Raw genomic sequence first — 25,015 nt, 5'->3', positions numbered from 1 at the left:
GATTCTGTGGGGATATCAATAGGAATATTGAAGTCACCGAGGATAATAGAGGGAAGGTCTGAGGAGAGAAAGTGAGTGAGCCAGGAAGCAAAGTTGTCAAGGAACTTGGAGGGAGGGCCAGGGGGACGGTAAATGACAGCTACTCTGAGGTGTACTGGTTGGAAGAGGCATATAGCATGAACTTCAAATGTGGAGAATGTAAGGGATGGTTCTGATGGTATATGTTGGTATGAGTAACCAGGGGATAGAAGGACCCCAACACCACCACCATGGCGACCCCCAGGCCTGGGGGGGTGGGAGAAGGTGAGGCCCCCATAAGAGAGAGCTGCAGGAGAAGTGGTGTCAGAGGGTAAAATCCAGGTTTCAGTAATGGCCAGGAGATTCAGGGATTTGGAGATGAAAAGGTCATGGGTGGGGGCCAGTTTGTTACAGACTGATCTGGCATTCCAGAGGGCACAGGATAGAGTGACAGAGTTGATAGGAGAGATGTGAATGAGATTATCAGGGTTGCAATAGCGTGGATATGAGAATACTTTGGGAGACCGAGATGAATAGAGTGTAGGGATCATGCATGCTCCTGTGCTAGGAGGGGACCCTGTAGGAAGTGGGCAGGGAGGGAAGTTAAGGAGACGTGAATGAAAGTGGGGCGAAGTGACAGGGAGATAAGTAAGGGAGGAAAGATTACCAGTGGGGTAGTAGGATCCTTGGGGGGGTATAAGAGAAAGAAAATGGAGTAATGGGAGAAGAGGGAGAGGAAGGCAGAGAGAGGAGGGGAGATAGGTGGAGGAGACCAGGGGGAAAGGATAGAGGTGGAGTCAGAGGGCAGAACAAAAGATTAGTTAGAAACTGAGTGAAGGGAGGAGACAACATGGTCATGGTAAGGATGAGGTACAGTGTCAGCACAACAAAAATATATTATAGAGTTTAGAAAATGTGGAGATAAGATGGGAGCAGAAATTGAATATTAGAGTAGAGAGTAGCAGTAGCTAGATCATGTAAGACTAGACCAAAGTGTTAATGTAAAAAGACATTATTACAGAGTTAAGCTGATATTAACAGTATTCAGTAAGATTATCTGTTAAGCACAGAGGCAGCACAAATAGTAGCAAGTGATGGCCAGAGTTTTTGTAGCAACCAGAGTTCAGTGTTGAAAGTCCTGGTTATGCAGTCAGCAGGAGTTTGTAGCAGTGAGATTTTAAAATCACCTTTGTTGATGGTTTTTCTCCAAATCTAGATTCGGTTTTTAGAAGTGCAAATTGGTTGTTTCCCTTCTGTTCCACTTCGGTTCAACGCTGGTGTAACGCTAGTATTAATCTTAAAATGCACTTTTGAATAGTGCACTTCTGAATGGGGCAATTCCAGCCAGGCTAGTCCAGCCTACTATTGACCAATATGTAGGAGACCTGGCATGTTAAATTACTGATTGCTTACAAGCCCAGCACCATCCCACTAATATGGCTAGTAATAAATTGAGTTAAACAAACACACAGCACATACCACTAGGCTAATAACAGGCTCAATGAGCTAACTAGCAAAGAAACTAAAGCATCAAACTAATATACTATGCAGTGAAATGCTAAATAACATTGCTTATCAGCAAAAGTCTGAGACTTGTAGTCCGTTACCTAAGTTCTCAGCCTGGCCAATATATATTCAGTATATTCAGTATAGCAAAAGTCTGAGACTTGTAGTTCGTTTTAACCTATTTGGTAGACCAGGGAACAATATGGGTCCAATGAGATACTTAATAATATTGTAGAAAGTCAGGGACTGAAGTCTACCACAGTACTCCTCCAATCTCAATCTCAGCCCACGTCTGCCCCACACAAACTCCTGAAGGACGTGATTGAGATTCTATTAGACTACATTGTATTGATGGATTTCCCATGTGTTGCCTTTAGCTTGGTCCCTTCCCCCATTTTTCTTTTATGTACCCCTAACATTGTATACTTTAAAAAAAAAAATCTTATTCATAAAAAAATTATAGAAGCTGATTGGTTGCTATGAGAAACTACTCCACTTGTCCACTTCTACACTCTTTTCACTGCTTGATACATCAACCCCAATGTATCATTTTGCTGCTATTACTACACACCTGAGAGTATGATAATTCCAGTCCTGTAACTGAGAAGACAACTTCCCCAATGGTCATGAGGAAATACTGAGGAATCTGAAGAGCCATGTGAATGGTGTTGGCTTTAATATCCTCAATGTACTCGACAGACATGTTATTTGCGCACTAGGTGAGAAGACATAGATAAGGTTATTTATATAGGTGTCAGGCAATACAGTTTGACACTATTATACCTGAATTTTGAGATGTTTTGAACAGGGTATATTTCACTATAACAGAACAGAAATTATAAGTTGCTCACTGAGGGTTGTAAAATAGGGCATATTCCAGTTTGAGTGAGTATATAGAGTGCAGGTTTGGATATTAGTATATTGGCTGACCAGTTTGGATAGTGGGGCTGATTCGGACCCGCTCGCAAGTGCATTGCGCTCGCAAGCGGGTCGATGGTGGCCCAGTGCACATGCACGGCGTGTGCACTGCGCGTGCGCGAGCCCTGGAGCGAGCGCAAAAAGCGCTCGCTCTGGGACTCACTACAAAAGGGGCGGCTGTAGATATTGATGACAGCTCGCCCCATTTTGTAGGCGTGGCGGGGGGGTGGCTTCACAAACGGAGGCGTTCCCATGCGAACGCCTGCCGTTTGTGGGCGGCCCCACTGACATCACCAGTGATGTCAGTAAGAGAGCTTCCGGCTCTATCTGAGCCAGAAGCTTCTCTGGGGCTTGCGACCACGAGATCCTACCACAAGGATCTCGTCGCAAGCCCGATGGTCGCGATGGTCTTGACCATCGCGACCATCATCATGGCCGCTCGCAATAGCTGTGGGTGGTACCCCACAGCTATGCGAGCGGACAAGAGGTCGCAACTAAAAAAACCTGCGCCCACCCTGATTCAGAGTGAGCGCTCGCTTTTTGCGAGCGCCTCTGAATCAGGCCCATAGTCTTGTCTGTCACCATTCCTTTTATAAAAGTTTTTCTAGAAGTTTAAATCTCCAATTATTTTTAAACCTACCATTTTGAGTGGACCATGACAAAATCATACTTTAGGAAGTCCCTTAATTGAATGTATTTTCATACTGCCCATGTTTGATTTATATACGTGAAAGTAAATGAAAACTTTTATTTTTTGGAAATGTTCTTTGCTATTCTCCTCTTAGCTATTTTCATGGAACCATTTCAGCTGCAAAAAAATATTCCCTTTTATTTTGTGATGTACAATATTTTTGTTGATACCACATATGTGCACGAGTTGCTGTGTTTGGTATTACTGCAGATTTTGGCATTTTGGTGTATGGGCCTGATTCAGACCCACTCGCGAGCGGCTGTCCGCTCGCAAGTGGGTCGATGTTATGCACTGAGCATGCGCACGATGGAGGGAGCTCCGTCGTGCGCATGCGCCAGACGCGACGAGCGAAGGAAAGTCCTTCGCTCGTTGTGTCTGATCAAAGAGGGCGTGCTGTCGATGTTGACTGACAGCACGCCCCCTTTGGTGGGCGTGCCGGGGGCGTGCCTCCCTGACGGGGGCGTTCCCACGGGAACGCCTCCCGTCAGAAGCCGGCCCACTGACATCACTAGTGATGTCAGTGGGAGTGATTTTGGCTCTGATAGAGCCAAAATCACTCCGGAGCTTGCGGTTGAAAACCTCAACCGCAGGCTCCGGCTCGCAGTTTCGATGGTCGCGATGGTCACGACCATCGCGGCCATCAAAATGCACGCTCGTATAGGCTGTGGGTGGTGACCCACAGCTATACGAGCGTCCAGGAGGACGCTCCATTTTCATGGAGGGCGGCCCTCATTCAGAGCGTGCGCTCTGCTCAGAGCGTACGGCTCTGAATGAGGGCCTATGTTTTTGGGCCAAACAAAAGCTGAGTGAATCAAGCAACTGTGTATTTCTGCAAATAAAAGCTGGGTACACACTAAACGACGTGTGTACCCAGCGAAGTGACACACGACCCCCCTGCCGACGGGCTAAAATATCGGGCGGTCCATACACACTGGGCGATCCGGGACATGATATGCCAGCCCCCGACGCATAGCGCTGCATGGAATAGTCAGCCATATCACCTGATTGGAATGCATGTACAAAAGATCAGGCGATGCAGCTGACGACCACACGGGAGTGCGCAATGCACAATATAGTGCATACACACTGGACGTTTTTAACGATCTGTCGCTCTGATACGTTAACAAATTCGTCTGGTGTGTAGACATAAGTCACCCTAGTAGTCATTTGACTGTTTATCTTGAGAATCAACTCAATTGAGTTACCTAAGTCAGTGGCTCAATGAATGGTTAACAATTTTTTATTCCCAACACTTGCAATTGTATTTTAGATAAATCTGTGATGTTTGCACCACGGAATAGTCATGTGTTTTTACATTGTCTTATGAGTGACATTTTTTAAAATGTATGAGCATTGATGTAGTTTTTCATTTATTAAATATACATTAGAGTTAATGAGTTTTACATAAGATCCACAACCTCGTTTGATTTGCATTAGATGTAGTGATACCCCTTAAGCGCAGTTATCGCTCTTTTTGAATTGGGCACTTTACTTATTTTTGGAGGCCACCACCCTCCGTATCAACTGCTGCTGTTGGGCTATCCTTTCAATTTTCCATTCCCTTACACTCTATATCCAGCACCACTGGGGTATAAGTTCTCTTTTAGCTTGCTATAGAAGGGTGAAAGAGAGTTTGATCTACATAATAAATTTAAGTAGTTAAAACAATTCTAATATATCACGCTGCTTAGTAATACATAATCATATATATATATTAATGTCTAATGTTATCTTTATTTGCCCTTTAAGGGGAGCTGTCATCTACATAAAATGGAAGTAGCTATTTTGGTTTTTAAACCACTGTTTTTAAGAATGCAGCCTTTCAATTTACTAGCAATGAGTGACGTTAGTGAAACACTATATTATGTACGCAAATAAATAAAATAATTCATAGTATAGCCAGTCTGAAGTGACTTTATTTAGAGATGTAAGCTACTAACCTCGTTAATGATTATGGTGTAAGAGCTTCCAAAACCAAATCTTATTGACTGTTCAGAACAGCTCTTCTCACTCTCAGTAATACCTTTTATTAGTTTTCTATATAAAAAAAATGGATAAAAAAACAGGTGGTTATTTAAAATGCTAAAGCTGGGTATACACTTTCTGTATTGTACGATATATCATTTCGATGCAGATCGAAACAATATATAGCGTACACATTGTATAGTGTGAACACCCAGTCCATTGTTTCCGGCCATCGTGATCTTCCCATCTACTGTACTGCATGGCTGATAGGATGATGCAATGAACAACGTGCTATGGTTACATGCTGCATGTAACGATACATCACGCCGTCATACAGCGGATTGTGCAGTGTGTATGGCACATGATATATCTTTACATTGGTCGCCGCATCGCTGGGTTGCACCGTTATATGGTGTGTACCTAGCTTAACAATCTCTGCATAGGGTGTTATGCATAGTGCAGTCATGTCCATTATAAATACTGGACATAACACAAATAATTTTATACTTCCTGTCCAAAACATAAACTGGTATTCGGATGGTTCATACATAGACTATAGATTTGTTCTTGTAACTAAAAATGTCTACTTAACTGGATAATTTCCAAAAATGTACCCAAATTAAAAAAATAAATAAAATGTATTAACAAATTATGTAAATAATAGTTGTTTAATCCCAATTCAGTATATTTTTTAACATCTATGCAGATTTGTTAATTAAATTATACTGAATCATGGTCCCTACAAAACTACATTACTTATATCCACTGCCGTCTGACCTTTGTTGGCGGCAATGCGGGCACAAAGTTACCTTCTAATGAATATGATGCCTGCACATCTTGGAATTGTGGGATATGGTCCTGGCCTTTATAAGTAGAATTAGTATTACACCGCCTAAGGATCCGTTGCATGTCCTGCTTTGTAACTCTTTACAAAGGTGGTCTCAAATTCACATGTAAACTTTTCAGATGCATACATAACACACGGGCGTATTTAAAATGGGTGCAGGGTGTGCGGGTCCAGGGGGAGCCCACACCGCACACCCTGCACCCATATTATACTTACCTCTCCGGAGTCCCACATCGGCGCCGGTGTCTGCGCTGTAAAAAAACGTCTGGGAAATGCCCACCGTGGCCATTTTCCCATCATTTGCGCATGCACAGTAAAGGGAAAATGGCCACCGCAGCCATTTTCCCGGTGAGCTGCGCATGCGCTATAGACTCTGGACACACTCTAGTGCCCAGAGTCTATAAGTGCGGCACTGGCCGCGCACCGCTCAGTCCGCTGCCGGACAGAGAGGAGGAGGCCTGTGACGGATACTGCACACGGGCCCCCTCCTCTCTAGAAATGTCCCTGATAACACAGCTATGCTCCTAATTACTACTTTGAGAGTCATAGTTGGAACCAACATTTGGAGGGCATGCTGGTTCTTATAGTGCCAATTGGAGGTCCCAGGGGTGACTCCCAGATAAGCTGGCTCTCAATTTGGATGTATTTCTGTATGTGCCTTTATCATGAGGCCTTGCAATAGACACCTATAGTGGGTACTGTTATCATGCAATGTAGGGACCACCAGTTATCAGAGAAGCCGTGCAGTTTGCCTGGTGGCTTACCATGTACTTGCAAATGCATGCAACAAATATATCTGAATTTCTATTACCATATACTGTAGTTTTCAAGTATTGTTGCAGGTACAATTTAGTGTGATGGGGGACACCCCACTTTCCTGTTTTTCTTTTTGTTTAGTATGAGCATGCACCTGAAGAGTATTGCCGAATTGATTTGAGCAGCCTCCACTTTGTTATCCAAACTACATCTTGCAGAACAATCAATAGCAGGGGGTGGGCATTCCTGAGGGTCGCCAATCACTGCTACAGTGTAGCCTGGGATGCAGGGCCGGATTTACCATTAGGCAACCTAGGCGACCGCTTAGGGCCCGTTGGGGCGTAAGGGGCCCGTGATCGGGCCCTCCGAAATCCTGCAGCACTATGTTGCTGGTAGACACGCAGCAGCAGTGCTCCTTTTCCAGCTCCCCACCTCAATCAGCTCCACTCCTGTGGTGTGTGCAGTGTGAGCTACTGCAGTTACAGCAAGTTCAGCCAGTCTCCTCCAACCCCTCCCCCTGCAGTGTAATGCCAGCCTCCTACCCACAGCGTATGCTTATCTAGGCAGCCCCCTCCAACCAACCTCCCCTGTCGCCTGCGCTGCTGTAGCTCCCCCCCCCCGCATCTATGGCCAGTAACCCCCCCCCAGTCACAGTGGTAGCAGCCTCCACCCCGTAGTGTAGCCAGCTCCTTCTGGCAGCAAGTGCGAACCTAGGCAGCCCAATCCAACCAACTTATCCCATAGCTATGGCCAGTAAGTAGTGCTGCCCATATTCACAGTGATAGCTACCTCCCCCCTGGCAGCAAGTGTGGCCATCTCCCCCAGGTAGCATTCGCTGATCCTGGCAGCCCCATCCAATCAGCCTTCCCTACACTACACTGATATGGCCAGAGCAACCCCTCCTGCCCTGCCTGATTTCACCCCCCAACTGAGCTCCATGGGGTGATTACTGTGAACAATGGTCTTCTGCTTATGAAGACAACAGGACTCAGCACAGACAGAAAGATGGCACTCTGGGTAAGTTTAACTGAAAAAAAAATTCAAATACTATTTGTATATTGGGGTAGAGGGTGCGGAGGGTGCGCTCGCCCTATGGGTGTAATGCTGGAGTAATGGTATGTCGTGGTCTTATGTGTTCGATGTTGTGTGCGGAGTGATGGGGTTTAGGGAGGGAGGGGGGTCGAATGGACTGGAGGTGGTGGGTGAGAAAATGAAGACAGAGGCAGAAATGGGGACCAAAGGGTTTATTGGGAAAAAACACAGTACTAATTCTGTTCGGTCCCAGGCACCCAGGTGGGGTGAGCGATCCACTTGGGTGTGTGTGTGGGAGTGATTATGAGGGTGATGGTTGGTGGCTCGGGTGACCGAAGGGGTCCGGGGAGGTGTGAATGGGCGTCTCTCCGGGCATGGTGGCTAAGTGATCGGGCAGGGAGTGATGGAATTAAACTGGTGCGTGTAGCGTGTGTCAAGCTGGCAGTGCTGTATTGGACATTGCTGTTATGTGTATAATGGTGTCTAGATGATGGCCGCGTGTGGTAGGAGGGTGGGTGTAGTGGTTAGTATCGCTAACCTGTGTGATGTGTGGAATGCCGGGGTTGTGTAAGTATATATGTGGTGTGACCAAGTGGTGATGTTAAATCGACTGACACGGGGAAGTGTGTGTTAACGTGTGGCGAGGAGGAGGAAGGTTGGTCTGTTGACTAATAGGTTCTACCTGTGTGGTATGTGTTTGGTGCAGTAGTGTGTAAATGGTCGTGTTGTGGAGAGAGGGGGGAAGGGTTGCCGTCTTGGGGTGGTGTGGTCACTATAGAGGCAGTCAGGATTGTATGTGGGGGCTTCACCGCTTGGATGTTATTTCCCCTAGAGGTTTGAATGATGCTATTTCATTATCCTGTTTTTAATTAATATTTGACCTTGCTATGGTATATACCTTTGATATCCTGCCAAGTTTTCCCATATATATGGTGTATATCTGGTTGTGCTTTATGCAGATATGCCATGTTTTGATATGCCATCTTCTAACATTATGCTGATTTTTCCTATATACTTGATGTATGTCTTTTTATATTCTATGTAGATATGTCATCTTTTGATATATGTCCGTTTTGTTCACATTACTATTTCAGCGCTGTATGGTATTTGTTTGCTCTGGTTGCCTGGTGATGGGTGCGCACTGCGTCAAACACCCGCGACAGTGCGGGCGTGATGACGTCATTTGTAGCCGACTCCGGATGGGTGGCTGGTCCCGTTTCCGGTGCGGTTCACGAGTGGTGATAGTATTTAAGGTAAGAAATCACTGTATGTATTTTTATCCTGAAGATAGTACGTCAAATGTACTGAAACGTTGATTATTGAAGACACAGTTGTCGTGTTTTATTTACTGAGAGTGCCGCACCTTTGCATGGCTTATATATATATATATATATATATATATAAGATTTTGAGAATATAATATGATGTGTGTATCTTGCTCCAGTGACACCTACTATAATATATGCACAGGATTGTTTATTGGAGGGGGGCCCCAAACCAGTATCTTGCCTAGGTCCCCGTCAGGTCTAAATCCAACTCCGCTGGAAGGGGGGGGGGGCACGGCCGCAGGGAGCTCAGACCATAGGTAATCTGATACGGCACAACAGATGCATCCACGATAGGCAAAAGGAGACTTTCCCTTGATCTACAGTACATCAAAAGAGCAGACAAAATACTATTTGTGCAAAGATCAGCATGATTGTGTTTTCATTTTAAATGCTAAAAAAGTGTTTTAGAGGAGAATGAGTCGGAAATTCTCAGTTACGTATTCAAACATTTCTAACTAATTAAAGTCCTATTTTGTGGAATCTATTTCCCATCACTGGTCATTGACTATATTTACTAACGTAATAACAACAATGGTCCTGATTCTTTGTAGCACATAATGAGGTTGCAATTCTGTCCATTTTCTACGATCGGAACTCCCATGCACACATCTGCTGGTATTCTGAGTTGGATCCATCTATGAGACCACAATGTCCTCAACCCTCCGCTCACAAGAGCAGCTGTCATCATCATCAACATTTATACCAGTCTCATCCTTGGTGCAGGAGATAGGATGGATCTTTGCATTCGCACAGCCCAAATTAGGAGGTATCTCTGTGTACATGCCAACAGCAGATTTGGGCCCCCATTTACTAACAAGTTTTATCACTAAAACGAGTGATAAATTTCACTGCGTATGATAAATGGTTCTCCAGCCAATCAACTCCCAACTGTCATTTTTCTAACAGTTGACAGTTAGGAGTTGATTGGCTGGAGCACCATTTATCAAACACAGTGACATAATGCTTTATATTAACAGTTGTAGATTCAGGGGGAGGGATTTAAATTATTTGAACAACATGGGCAATGCGCTGTGATCACGTCTGACTATGATGAGAGTGTGTTGATACACAATGTAATACACAATGAATGAATAAAAAGAGAAAAATATTTTACTTCTGAAAATGAAATACATACATCACACACAATACATTAAACGTATTACATGAAACATAAAAATATAGATGGATCGAAATAATGAAATGCAAAAGTGTAAATGGGTTAAAAATTGCATCAATATATAAGCTTGAATCAGAAAATGAATCCTACTGAGCGAGAAAAATTGATACAGTGGAATGTAACAGATCAGATCAATTGTATAATTTCCATGGATTAGAATTGATACTGTCTCAGTTCTTTTTCACACTGTTTAGTATTACTGCCTTCTCACACCTGGAATAGATGTAGGTTATCCATATATATAAACTTTGGTTAAAAAAATATATTGCTGGCGTCCCAGCATATATTTGTTGTGTTTGTGATAACCGATTGGAGTGAAATGACTCCTATTGTAGAATGAATATTCCTGTATAGGATATGTCCATCTGCACAGTGGAGAAAAAGCAGCAGACAAAAGGTTGTCTTTCTCTCCGTGTGTATGGGGAGAGAAAGTGTGTCTTACCGCTCACCGGATAGATGCAACAGCGCTCTCCCAAATCAATGCAGTCTCTGTGGGGAGATAATGGTCAGCATACCGTGGTATCGGTAACTCCGTTGGTGGCGGCTGTTCAATCAGCTCCAAAATCCCGCTGACAGAGTAAGTGTGGCAGTGTTCTCCCGGGTAAATATGATCGCTGTAGGGAGCTGGATGGTGATGCTCCGTGAAACTGATTTCTCCGCTGCCTGTGCGGTCAGCTCGAAAATTCTCCAAGGTGCAGGTACAGGTGTGTGATAAGCAGTGGAAGGATTGAACGACAATGACGTCAACGCGTTTCGTCTCCTTGAACTGGAGACTTTTTCAAGACTATTATTTGACACTTTTAAACACATGTATTTATTCCCTCTCTTTTCCAGACAGGTCTGAAACTTTCCAAGATTTAGACAACTACCAACAGAGCTTAGACCACCAGACAGCAGGTAGGACATAAATTGTTTTGTCCCTGGTTATTGCATGTATTCCATGCCCTCAACGTGATGAAAACAAGGATGTGGCTTGTGGGTATCGAATTCCCTGTGAGGCCACGCCCCTTGCTATGTGGACACACCCACTTTTCCAGGAACTCGCATGCCTTCGGCGCGGGCAAAACACCACCTGCCCCACACCTTCCCCTATCTTGATGCCCCCTGTCAGTTTGTTCTGGATCCACCCCTGACTGCAGCAGATGCATTTCACTCCCTTTCCTTGTTACTTATCCCACATTAGCACTGTAAGACATTATTATATATAATAAAATAGACATAAAATGTAACGTGTATGTGAATATCAGTCATTACATAAAACTTATACTCTACAGCACTTACATTCCTAAAGTTACCATAGTATAATTGGAAATGCTGAATGGCGGAACTTCTCCAATATGATTGCCGGCCACTGTCACATTTATCGTTTCGTTGAGATTATTAACAAACCTAGAAAAATGCAAAACTTAATTGTAACAATTCTTAGAAATGTTTAAGCATATTCTTACATATAGAATCAATCTAGAAAAGTAAAATGTGCTTCCCAATGTCATATATATGTTGTTCATTATACAATGTGATGTATATTACTAGTGTTTAGGTACTGTAGGATGTAAAAATTATCTTTTGCACCATTCTTGCAATTGGTCATTAACTCTGGCACTTGACTGCAATGGATAAATACCCATTAGCTCAATAATAAATGATACAAATTTTCTAAATATTTTATGGGATCTCTTCAATAAGCCATCCTCACAGAGGCCATACAAGAACAGGCAGACTTTCTGTTCTAACGGGATGTAGTTATTACACCTACAGCCGGGATGCCGGCTGTTGAAATCCCGGCGCCAGAATCCCGACCTGGGACAGAACACCAGCGCCAGGATCCTGACGCCAGTTCAGATGCCGAGGCCGGAATTCTGACAGTCGGCATCCCGAACGTAAGTATAGCGGGGGGGGGGGGGGGATAGGAATTAGCGTTTGGGGGGGAGGGTTAGGTTTAGGCACCACGGATGATTAGGGTTAGGCTACGAGAGGGAGGTTAGGGTTAGGCTACGGACCGGGAGGGTTAGGTTTAGGCACCACTGGAGGGGGAGTTAGGGATATACACTAAGGAGGGAGAGTCAGGTTAAGGTACCAAGTGGGGAGGGTTAGGTTTAGGCACTAACGGGGAGGGTTAGGATGAAGGGGGGGGGGGTAGGTTACCGTTAGGATGCAGGAACAAAGGGTTAGGAAGAGAAGGTGGGAGGGTTACCATACTCACGGAGCCCCGGTTGGGATACTGACCATCGGGATGCTGCTGACGGACTTTTGACAGCTGGCATCCTGACTGTATTTATGTAGTATGTGGATCTATCTTTATTTTTGTACGACATTGCTTTATAATACCCACAAGGTTCCCTGCCCCCCACAACCCCTACTGGATTTCTCTTAACATGTCTTCGTTAAGTCAAGAAACTTACTATAATTGTTATTTTACCCAACTATTCAAAATTCAAAATATTTTTTGTTCAGTTATGTTGTATGTGTTCTATACCAAACACCAATGTATTTACCACCCTTTGACAACTTATTATACTTTGTAATGTTGCTTTAAATTTAAAATAAAGAATTGAAAAAAAATTATTTTCTTTCAATAACGACATTACATGTATTATGTGATTGTGATAAAACTAGTGTTTACAGAAGTACTGCAAATGCTTTTTGAAAGTTTTCTTCTTCAGGCAATACAGACTGACCTCTGCATATGAGCCAAAAATTTGAGATTCATTTGTTTTATCATAATATCTCTAAAGGGGCCTATCCACTAGCAAATAAATTGAACGATTGAACGATATATCGTTCTATCGTTCAATTTATCTGCTATGGATAGGCCCTGGACGATGGCAGATGCGCACTTCCGCGGCCGATAAATTTAATTTTTCATCTCTCCAACATGTTGGTCAATTATCGCATATCGCTGCCAGATATTAGAAATATCGGTCAGTTTATATGCGGTAAACGACGAACAACAAAAGATATTAGCAGCAGCTACAGAGCGCTGCAGAGAAGAAACTCCACTCCCTGAATGATGTCATGCGATATAATTTATCTTTTGCCAAAATCTGTCATGTTCATGACAGATATCATTCAGCACAGCCACCGGAATTTCCAAAGGGACATCTTTTGTCTTTCATCGCTCAGAATAACATCTGCTAATGGATAGGTCCCATTACAGTATTTTTTTACATAGCCCTTTTTACGTACATTGACTCCTTTGAGCTGCGTGGTAGCTCATTCTTGGGAGGTAGTTTCACTTAACAATGGAAAGTGCAAATGTATTGCCTATTTAATCTTGTCTGTTATACACTACAAAGAAATTGGTGCACTTTTTTTGTGAATTGAAAATTGAATATTAAAGATTGCAAATTTCTACAATAGTGTGAAAAAAAATGTCAGTGCTGATCTTAAACAGTGGTACTCTAGTTATGTGCCAAGATAGCCGGTATGGCAAAGGCAGCCCAGATTACACATGCAACTTTTGCAAATTGACTAGAATTAACTTGTAAAAGTGTATTCTGCAATAAGAGTAGTACTAGACCAAGCTAATTGATAAACACAGGAGGTCCATGTGCACACAGAGGACAGTGCAAGGTGTGCCAATATATTTATACATTTTTATGTTTTGTTTTGCAAGCAGGCAAAATACACAACTGTATTACTTTGCCTGCAGAACACAAATACCGGACCCTGAGATTTGTAGATGAGCTAGGACAATCCGCTAACCCCAAATTGTACCATACCTGATCGCATTGGTTCCTTGGTCTGGTTTGTTGCTTATATCTGCAGCCTGGACAGAATACAATGCAGTTGTTAATACCAATTACTTATGTTGTAAAGACACACATATATACAGTAATATACTAATTAGTGTTTCATTAATACATATATAAACCCTACACAACACACTGAGAAATGACTGTAGGGTTTCATCTGTGACTGGAGATGCAGTGCAGTGGACCCAGGGCAAATGGATAGTGTGGGCCATTCTTATATACTGTGAAATAGGCATTATGACAATACGAAAGGACTTATGCTCTGACAAAATTACAAAAGTATGTCTAAACAATGAGAAAAAAAAAAGAATATGTATGTATAAACGTTAAACTTTCCCTAGTTTGCAAGAAGGCACAAGGCATTTGAAACACACAAAAACACTGCAACACTGTAGTGGGAGAAATGCCTGCTTTTCCTATCAATGTCAGCTATGTCTTGTGGTCTATCTTGGTGCAAATAATAAACAGTGAACAGAAAATATTTGTGAAACTTAAGGTTACTTCTCCTGTTTACTTACTGTCAGGAATCTTATTATAGAAATGTGTATCAGGTATTTAACATGCTGCCTTCCAGCTGCTGTTGAACTGCACATCCCAGCATGCCCTGCCACAGTTTTAGTATTCCCTAATAGCAAAACTATGGCAGGGCATGCCGACATGTATAGTTTCACAACAGTTGGGGGGCCGCATGTTGAATACTCCTTGGCAAATGAATGGGTAAAGGAGGCGCCCACGATATTCTACTGTGATTAGTGAAAACGTTTAGTTCAGTGTGACAAAATACACATACTGTATTTGAATTTCAATTTAAAAAGCGCAATGAACACACACTTACTGGGTTCGCTAATGGACTATGAATCTATGAATTTGCACAATGGAGGCCTGTGCACCATAAAAATATGCACAATTACACATTTATGGGCTCTATTCATAATATATTATTCCCAGTCTGATTATTCCAGGATCTATTAATCTACAATTATAAATAAAGCAAAACTTAAACAAGAGTAACATTAAGGAGAAAATTATATATATATATATATATATACTGAGGCACAGTATATGTGCTCCTAATTTTAGTCCACAATATGGCTGCCTGCACACTGTGTTCATGACAGATACATTCTACAATGTACTTACCCATTCTGTCCTCAAGTTATCTTGATTTGTTACAATATATGTGTATCGAGTCTTGCCAGCAAAATCATTAAAAAGTTCTTTAGTTTCATTTCCATAGGTAACATTTATGTAACTGTTAGGTGGAAGAGTCTTATAGCCACTTGCCTAAACAACAATAAAACAGATTAAAAAACCTATATAGTCATACTTGGTATGTTTTAATATATAGATTGTGCAATGTTGTTTAATAAGACTTAGAAAATGAGTGTGACATCCATTATCCTACAATCAGTGGCAGGAAAGGGTGTTCCGAATGAGTGGCAAGACCAGGTGTTTTGAGTCAGTGGTAGGACAAAATGTTCTGAGTCAGTGGCAGGACAGGGTGTTCCGAGTCAGTGGCAGGACAGGATGTTCCGAGTGAGTGGCAGGACAAGGTGTTCCGAGTGAGTGGCAGGGCAAGGTGTTCCGAGTGAGTGGCAGGGCAAGGTGTTCCGAGTGAGTGGCAGGGCAAGGTGTTCCGAGTGAGTGGCAGGGCAAGGTGTTCTGAGTGAGTGGCAGGGCAAGGTGTTCTGAGTGAGTGGCAGGGCAAGGTGTTTTGAGTCAGTGGCAGGACAAAATGTTCTGAGTCAGTCGCAAGACAGGGTGTTCCGAGTGAGTGGCAGGACAGAGTGTTCCGAGTGAGTGGCAGGACAAGGTGTTCCGAGTGAGTGGCAGGACAGGGTGTTCCAAGTGAGTGGCAGGACAAGGTGTTCCGAGTGAGTGGCAGGACAAGGTGTTCCGAGTGAGTGGCAGGACAGGATGTTCCGAGTGAGTGGCAGGACAGGGTGTTCTGAGTCAGTGGCAGGACAGAGTATTCCAAGACAGTGGCAGAATATAGTGTCCTGAGACCCAAGGCAAAATACTGAACTGTAGACCTTTATATTATATCCTCTGGGCTTCCTATAGACCCTAAATGCATTGATTAATTAATGGAAAAATTATGGTCAGGTGTTAGCATATTTCTTTGTGGTTAGAGTAGAAGATCTGTCTGTATCAAAGGTTATTGAATAGTTTCCCCGTATAGAATTCATTTCTTCCATCCCCACTTCACGTAATCAAAAAGCTTATTCAGTACAGAGCCTGGAAGCTGGAACCACCAAACCTTTGTGTTATCTTCTGGAATGGCTTACAACAATGTTCTTACATTAACCAGTTGATTAATAAAGTTATATCTGAAAAAAATTATATTAATGTCAATACTGTACCTGTAAATATGGAAGCTCATTAGGTTGTGCATGTTTTCCATAAGAAATATTAACATTTTCACTTCCTAAATTTATGACTTGGACTTGTATTTCATTATTGGATGGAAATGTTGGCAGAGTTTTCTGGTAATAGAGTAAAATATTAGTTTTAATATTATAGTCTGTTTAATATGGTGTATAGTATTTTTATTAAGTTAAAACAGCTGTAGTGGGTTAGAGGGACAGTTTTAAATAGTGGGAAATAAACACTGGCACTCACTTTATTAAACACAGTAGTGTTTCACAGCAGTAACAAGGCAGTGTTACAGCATCAGCATAGTAGTATTATGCCATAGTAGTATCACAACATATAATTATCATAGTATAGTAGGATTAAAGCATACCACATGGAGGTTATTATTATTATTATCATTTATTCACAGGTATTAGTCCTTACCCCATCACAGAACACACACAATCAATTGCCAGGCCTAACGTCCGCCTTTAACAGTGCTGAATGAGGGTAATTTACTGGTACCACTTAACATATATATAGCTTTTGTATTACAATAGATCTGTAGCCACAAATAAACCTATATCCTGAATGTTAACAACCATCATACATTGTACAAGATGCCACATATTGCGGACTTGTGTCACAAAGACAAGGCCTAACAACGTGATTTGCTGGTTCCATTACAGTTACCACATCCATCTTAATTTTAAAAATATTGTCAGGGGAAGGGTTGGAGGTAATGTATTACAGGAGAGAGGGATGGAGGGAAAGGTGTTAGAGGTAAGTGGGACAAATCTGTTAAATACTAGTAGGAGAGATGGGGCAAAATCTGATTTCTATAGTTACGCAATGGCGATAGTTACGCAGATTGAGCAATTTTTAGCTATTGTGCATGCGTGAAAGCTGTACTGCACACACGCTCACACAGAGGATTTACTCGCAAAGTGAGTGACAGGTAGTCAGCGTTTGGGAGAGGTAATAGGGAGTGGATAAGCAAGCGCAAGTGTGTCTGACCGTTTAAATGCCATTTCATGGGCGTACATAAATCAGCCATTGTGATCTCCTTTGCAGTATGAGTGCTCTCAGCATGTCAAGCCAGACGCAGTGTTTAAGGCAGATCAGACTTCACTCAGCTGCGTGGTAGTGCCTCTCTAGTTCCAGCCAGTCCCTTTTCTGTCTCCCCAGCTGGCCCCTCTTCTATCTCACCAGCCATCCCCCCCTTCTGTCTTCTCAGCCAAACCCCTTCTGTCTCCCCAGCCAGCACCCGTTCTTTGTCTTTAGCCAGACCCCCTTATGTGTCTCCTGCCAGCTCCTCATTTGTCTCTCTAGCCAGACAGCCTTCTGTAACTCCTGCCAGCACCTTTTCTGTCTCCCCAGCCAGCACCCCTTCTGTCTTTCCAGACACACCCCCTTCTATTTCCCCAGCCAGCACCCCTTCTGTCTCTCCAGCTAGGCTTCCTTCTGTTTCCCTAGCAGCACCCCTTCTGTCTCTCAAGCTAGCCCCCTTCTGTCTCTCCAGCCAGCCCCCTTTCTGTCTCTCCATCCAGCCCCCTTTCTGTATCTCCAGCCAGCCTCCCTTCTCTCTCCCTAGCCAGCCCCCTTTTCCATCTCTTCAGCCAGCCCCCTTCTGTCTCTCTAGCCAGACCCCCTTCTGTCACTCAAGTCATCCTCCCTTCTGTCTCTGCTGCCAGCCCTCTGTCTCTGCAGCTAGCCACTCTTCTGTCTCTCCAGCCCAGCCCTGCTTTGTCCAACTCTTGTCTCAAGTCCCAACCACAATTACCTTCTTCTTGATGCTCCGCACATAATGCGTTATGGTGTGAAGCGAGCCGGGTCTTAAAAAAAATATATATTGCACTGCGCCGGCGTTGAGAGCCACCAAAGGTGGATGGGCAGCTGGATTGCAGGTGGGCAGTGGGATTGTGGGTGGCAACCCTCTCTGTCTGGGCCCGAGACTCCAGTCCCAGCAGTCCTCCCTGATGGAAACCCAGGCCACTAGCACACCTCTTAACATTCCCAGCTGCAAAATCTGGACAAATTAGGCTACACCCTAAACCATACAAATGCTACCATTATGACACGCCCTTTTCTGCTAATTATGCCCTTTAAAGATTGCAAAAAAGTTAAATTGTCTCTGGTGAATCAAAACTGTTATTAGATCTGGACTGGATTACGGTTTGTGGGGGCTCCAGGGCAACTAACTTTTGCGGGCCCCTTCCAATATATTTGTCATGCTGGTAATGGTATTAAAAATTATAATGTGTAAATGCTCCCAGCACCACAAATGTGTTAAATAGACTATAGTGCTTCCAGTGCACATTATGCTACACAAAACCCCAGTTTACACATGCCACAGTGCCCGCACTCCGGTGATGTAGCTATGCGTAAGGGTCCCTGGGCGACTGCATTGGCCACCCTGTTGTTAATTTGGCTCAGTGGTAGATATGCACTGTTGAAACTATAAAAACATAGTAGAAAATAATTTTAAAGTAATTGTAGAGGATCATATTCATAATATAAAACAATATCAACACATTCAAGAAAAAACTTCTAAATATTGACAGTTATTTACTAATGCCTGCCTATATAAAGAGAATGTATCTGCTAATTAGGTGCTATGGGTTATTGCACTTCCAATATTGATAATAAATAACCCTATGCTTTTTCAATCTCTGTAGGCATAATATATTTGTATTTTTGTGTTTAAATAAAATAAACTAGAGTATAAAAAGTATAAATAATACAAATAGGTGATCAGATCAAAAGCGATACAGAAATAACAGAAAAAACAGAAAGATGATTGTGAAATAATAATGAATTCAATCCACCACGCTGTCAGTCAACTTCTTCCTCATATACGGTAAACTCCGAATAGGCAGGATATGAAAAATAAACACAAAAAGAGAAATTGTGAAGCACAATCACAATTTTGAGTATAAAAACTCAAATGTATAAGTCCCGTGTGGAAATGGAGCCGTGTATCAGCTGGAGATAATTCACAAGGGATAGAACCTCACCACCAATATATGAGAAAGTGACGTACCAAGACTCACATATCAAATGGGTAAGGAAAATATATCAAGATATCTTTCACAATAAAACCAAATGGTATAACAAGTACTGAATGGGCGTACCCCAACTCACGTATTCAGGAGGTGGGGATCCACATGTAAAGGTATCTTTAAACTTCTTAGTCTTTTAATACAAGAGATTCCACATGATCAATTATATAAAGGTTACTTTATTACAGGATAAAAAAGAAAATGAAAACAATATAGCAGGATCTTGAAAGACCAAAAAACAGAGTCCAAAATGGTCCGTGCAAGGAAAGGCTGCAATTAGTCCAATAACAGGTACAAGGTCCGGACTTAATACAAGTAGAACTCACTGCATAACTTCCAAGCATAGAAGTCCTGGTCTCTGTAACTGTCCTTAAAGCCCACTGGTCTCAGCACCAACGCCGTTTCGATCTCCAAATGATCTTTGTCAAGGTGTAATGAGACAGTGGGATGGTGAAGATATTTATACTTCCTGACAGGAAGTGATGTAACAGAATATAAAATAACAAGAAACGAAACAAACAAAAGTAGTGTCTCCAATTTACCTAACTCATATGCATTTATAGATCACAGTCCTTAGATACATCCACTTAAAATATATATACATGTAATAGGGTACAAACACCAGGATCGAGAATAAACGATAGCTGACCGGATGTCCTGCGTTCCACGGATCCCGGAAGTGACCGGGATCACAACAATCCTCCATACGCGGACCAGAAGTCCTGCATGTCCGGGGAAATCAATAGGTATGGACAGAAAGTCCAGTGACCTGTACGGACACATATACTTAAATAACAAGGGGACCCAATGCCCTGCATTCCAAATCTACCCCAAATGTACCCCAGGGCCCCAGATAGTGGCGGGGATCACATGATCCTCAAGCCGCGAACCTGAAGTGTGCTCCGGAGCATATCAAATAGTGGGTAATGAGTAAGGATGCACAGGAAGTCCTAGGTCCAACCGGGAATACAATTATATTACACAATAGTTCTGGAAGGAACAATGTGTCTGCAATTAATTAAACATATAAAGTGCATATGAATAAAATAAATTCATACTAATAAATAAATAAATAGTTTAAAACACATGGAGATGAGTGTACTAAAAACATGATTAATTTAAAAACAATTTCAATTCAAAGTCTGAATTTAAACCTTCAGGCATCAAACTCTTTAATTTAAAAATCCACTGCATCTCACACCTCGCCAAATTACCCTCTACATCATGATCTCTACATCATGATCTCTCCAACTGAATTTAACATGCTGTATACCTATGAATTTCGCAATATTGGAAGTGGAGCAACTATGTTTATTTAAAAAATGTTCTGATAAAGTATGAGTGGTTAAACTTTTTTCAATATTTTGAACATGTTCTGCTATCCGTGTTTTCAAAGCTCTCCCTGTTCTACCTATATAATTTAAACCACCGTTGGTTGCTAAAAGCAATCCCATCTGAAAGACACCACGGATACCATCAGCAAATTGAGTGGTATTAGATGGGAAGATAACACCTTTTTGGTAACAGCAGATGTTACATCTCTATATACTATCGTGATGGGTTGGAAGCAGTGAGATGGCATCTTGAGAAAGCTGAAATGATAACGGCTAAGATTGGTTTTATATTATAAGGGATCCAATTCATTCTTGAAAATAATTATTTTGTCTTTGAAGGAGACTATTATGTCCAAAGGATAGGAACAGCAATGGGCACCAAGATCGCACCAAGCTATGCAAATTTATTTAGGTAGGAACATGATTCAGTTTGGTCTGTCTCACAGGCTGGTGCGAACTTGGTGTCCTGGCTTAGATTCATAGACAATATCCTGTTTGTTTGGAGGGGGTCTGAGCAAGATCTAAATGATTTTTGTAAGAGCCTAAACTTGAATAATTTAAATATCATACTCACCTTCAATGTCAGTCAAACTGAAGTACATTTTTTGGATCTAACTGTATGGGCCAAATGTAATAGGGTGTCTGTTTTGGTAAATTGCGAGTTTTGGTGCTAAACTCACAATTTTTCACAACTCTCCAGTGTAATAGGGTGTCTGTTCACTAAAACTCGCATTTTTCAGAGTTACTAAAACTCGCCATTCTCAAACTCGCATCCAGATGTTTTCACATTGAAAACAATCAACTCGCCCAATGTAATAGAGTGTGTTTCAGACTCGCTAAAAAAAGATTACCAAAAATCCCCAAATAATAGACCTGCTTCAGGCTAGCGAGTACATCCTGAGCAGGTCAGATTAATACAGAAACATGCACATATCCATGAGATATGTACATGTTTCTGTGTGTACTTATGTAAAATGTTTTTAAATTAAAAAAAAATGACGTGCACCCCCTCCCCAAAAGCATAACCAGCCCCGGGCTTTATAAAGCCTGTTCTGGTTCTAAAAATATAGGGGCCAAAATGCAGAGGGGGCCCCTGTAAATTAAGAACCAGCACAGGGCTTTGTTGAGCTGGTCCTGGTTCTGGAAAATCAGGGGACAAAATGAGTAGGGGTCCCCTGAAAATTCCAGAACCAGCACCGAACTCTTTCTAGCGGGGGGATAATGCCACAGCCAGGGAAAACCTTTCACCGGTTTCCCCGGCCAAAGCATTATCCCTGACCGCTAGTCAGTCCAGGCCGGGGATCCCTGGGAGTTGGGTACCTCCCAATAGAGGGGTACCCCTCTCCAGGGCACCCCAGATATCTTAAATAAGGCTGAAGTAAATATTATTAATAAATCGGATACTATTATGTTTGTCCATGAAAGATTACGTTTTCGTACCTCCAAACATGATCCTCTCCAGGAGGGACACAATGCTCTGGTCCTGGACTTCCCTGGTAAGAGGTGGGGCTGCAGCGCAGTCCAAAAGTTAAATAGGGGAGTCACACCAACTGTCATTTCACACGCTACCAAACATCACTAGCTGGGACTCACTGGCAGTTGGTGTGACTCCCTTATTTGAATTTTGGACTGTACTGCAGCCCCACCCCTGGAGCCACCACGAATCCTAAATTACCAGGGAAGTCCAGGACCAGAGCATTGTATCCCTCCTGGAGAGGGTCATGTTGGGAGGTATGCTTTTTGCCTCTTTCTGAGACCCGATTTTTGGCAGGAAAAATCTGAACTTGGCGGGAAAATCCGAATCTATTCGTGCCTACACATCCCTAATTTAAAGTATATAGAAACTTCTTCCTTTGCCCTTTACTATTGAGATTATACTACATTGTCCCAAATAAATGCATATTGCACCTCAAAATGGCAAACTTTTACCACATTACAAATTGTGTGACCCATAAAAGAAACAGCTGCTGCAAAATGGAGATTTGTGCCACAATTAACCACGTTACCCAAGGTGCTATATTTTACGTACAGTACATCAATCCCCTTTTCCAATCCTTACAGACCTGCTCAGAAACAATGATCACTTACATCAATCTCTGACTGTACAATGGCAGCAACCACAAATGCCATGGCAGCAAGGACCATTCCAACAGTCATCCTCTTCAGGGGTCTGCAGATGCATTAGACATATAATGAGTGCCAATCTCACTCATTTTTGAGAAGCAGTATACAATAAAGCTACTTTAATTACTGTTACAATTTCAGTTCTTTTACTTTGTAACAGTTTAAATGATATGCCCCAAAATATAGTTTATTCCTCTCTGGAATGATAAATCTTAAATATCATATTGAGAATGTATGATTTTTAACATGAATGGGGTACCATGCTACTTTATATTAATGCTTTAAACTAATTAGGTAGCGCTGTTTATTGTCATTGACTTGAACATTACAGAGTTGTTAATACAGCTGTATGGTGTGTAGAATCCAACAACAGCAAAAACGAACCACTCATCCTGGAGACCTTGGTCATTAAAAATGTAGACAGAGACTAGGGCAGAGGTTTTCCAAACTCAGGGCCTGATTCAGACCCGTTCGCTATCTGCGTATGCTCGCTAGATGCGTATGCAAATTTTTCAAAGTGACGCCACGGGAAGTGATCGCTCGCCAAGGCATAAGCACACCCACCATGACTTAGCGTGCGGCCACTTTGTGTATGCGTACGCCCAATCGCACAGACAGAGCCGCCCACCAGCAACACGTCATCTCCAGGAAGTGTATTAAAACATTGGTACATCGAGCACCATCGGATGTGAACGCAGTGCTTTAGGTAGCTTTACCCTACCACAAGCATTGCGAGGAAATCAGTGTAAATAATGGCAAGTGACATGTACTATGACGCTGCCTGTTAATTATGCACGTCTCTAAAATGGCGTTTAAACACTCAGGCACGCCTGTGTTCGCATCTCCAACCCCCCATTATTAGCGTCCTGCCCCTGTTACCACCCACAAATGGCCTCTCCTGTCACTCATTACTCTGGGCTGCCTTTGCTGGGTGAGCAAGCGGTATGCGATCGCAGTGAGTAGTTCAGGCACGCGCAGAACGAAGCGTGCACATGCACGTACGCAGAACATCGGCCCGCTTGCAAGCGCACGCATATAGCAAACGGGTCTGAATCAGGCCCTCAGTCGTCAAGGCACCCTAACAGTCCATGCTTGACCATAGGTGACTTAATTAGAACCTCAGTCAATTTGATTTAACCCCCTGTGCAGAACCATGGATATATCTTAAACCAGAACTTTGGTGTGCCTTGAGGACCACAATTGGGAACCTTGGGACTAGGGAGTAAACTTACTAAAGATTAGTTTTACATCGATTTTAAATTAATTTAAAACTGACTGCCATCGACAGCATTTCGGACTGCAAAATCCATATATTTATCATCAGTGAAGGTACAGCTTCACTTGAAACACAACATCGATGTCAGTCGGATTTTGCACTTCTAAATGCCCTTGATTTTGAACCTTCAGTTTTGAACTTTTAAATAAAAGTTTAAACACGGCGGCAAACCCGTCCAAAAATTATGCACTGAACAGATCACTATGATCTGTGCAGGCTTCTTAGGGTTACAAGTAAAGAAACAGTTTAAAAAATGGCATGGGGCCCCCCTAAATCCATAACCAGCTCTGGACCTTTCAGCCTAGTCTGGTATTGGAAAATCAGGGGGAAAAAACGGCGTGGGGTTACCCCGATTTTCCAATAACCAGCACAAGGCTGAATGAACCAGGGGGCTTACACTATAGCAGGGAGACACACAGCAGTTGATCCTTGGGGGGGGGCTTTTTTGGGGGGCCCCCACTTACCAAGAATTTCCAGCCCTGGGCTGGCCAGTGTGGGTTTGGTTTACATTATGGCTATTTGTCTCCTTGCTATAGTGTAAGCCCCCCAGCTGTTCCAGCCTGGTGTTGGTTATCAGGGCCGGCTTCAGCATGAGTCGCGCTCTGTGCAGCGAATGACCCAGACGCCCCAAACATCACGCACGGCTCAAAAAGGGGCATAGCTTAATTACGTGTCTGTATGGCACGCTTCCCTGTTAACATCAGGCTGGGGGCGAGCCCAGCACTACGTCAGTAGCTGGGCTGCCTCCAGTTCTCTCCCTGAGTGCGGCATCCATTCTTTTTCCCAGGGGGGCTGGTACCGCCGCACAGCGGAGGTCCCCAACATCCTGACCGCTCGTCGGACGCTTCGTCCTGTGGGTAGAACGGCGGGG

At 43.0% G+C, this 25,015-nt stretch overlaps 1 protein-coding gene across 1 annotated transcript in view; it reads right to left on the bottom strand.

Annotated features, from left to right (window-relative positions):
* The window catches only part of LOC148443036 (solute carrier family 15 member 1-like), a 160,415-nt gene that overhangs the window by 6,644 nt on the left and 128,756 nt on the right, over positions 1–25,015 (bottom strand). The window contains exons 18-24 of the mRNA XM_088463341.1: positions 22,833–22,914; positions 16,357–16,479; positions 15,134–15,277; positions 13,961–14,007; positions 11,520–11,627; positions 5,074–5,170; positions 2,096–2,239 (exon numbers count right to left, since the gene is read on the bottom strand). Of these exons, the coding sequence (XP_088319467.1) occupies positions 2,096–2,239; positions 5,074–5,170; positions 11,520–11,627; positions 13,961–14,007; positions 15,134–15,277; positions 16,357–16,479; positions 22,833–22,914 (745 nt within the window). The remainder of the gene's footprint in view (positions 1–2,095; positions 2,240–5,073; positions 5,171–11,519; positions 11,628–13,960; positions 14,008–15,133; positions 15,278–16,356; positions 16,480–22,832; positions 22,915–25,015) is intronic.

The sequence above is a fragment of the Taudactylus pleione genome, unplaced genomic scaffold, assembly GCF_031769625.1.
Source record: "Taudactylus pleione unplaced genomic scaffold, aTauple2 ptg001346l, whole genome shotgun sequence".
NCBI lineage: Eukaryota > Metazoa > Chordata > Amphibia > Anura > Myobatrachidae > Taudactylus > Taudactylus pleione.
The sequence above is the reverse complement of the archived record's forward strand: the minus strand, read 5'-3'. Positions and strand labels throughout refer to the sequence as shown.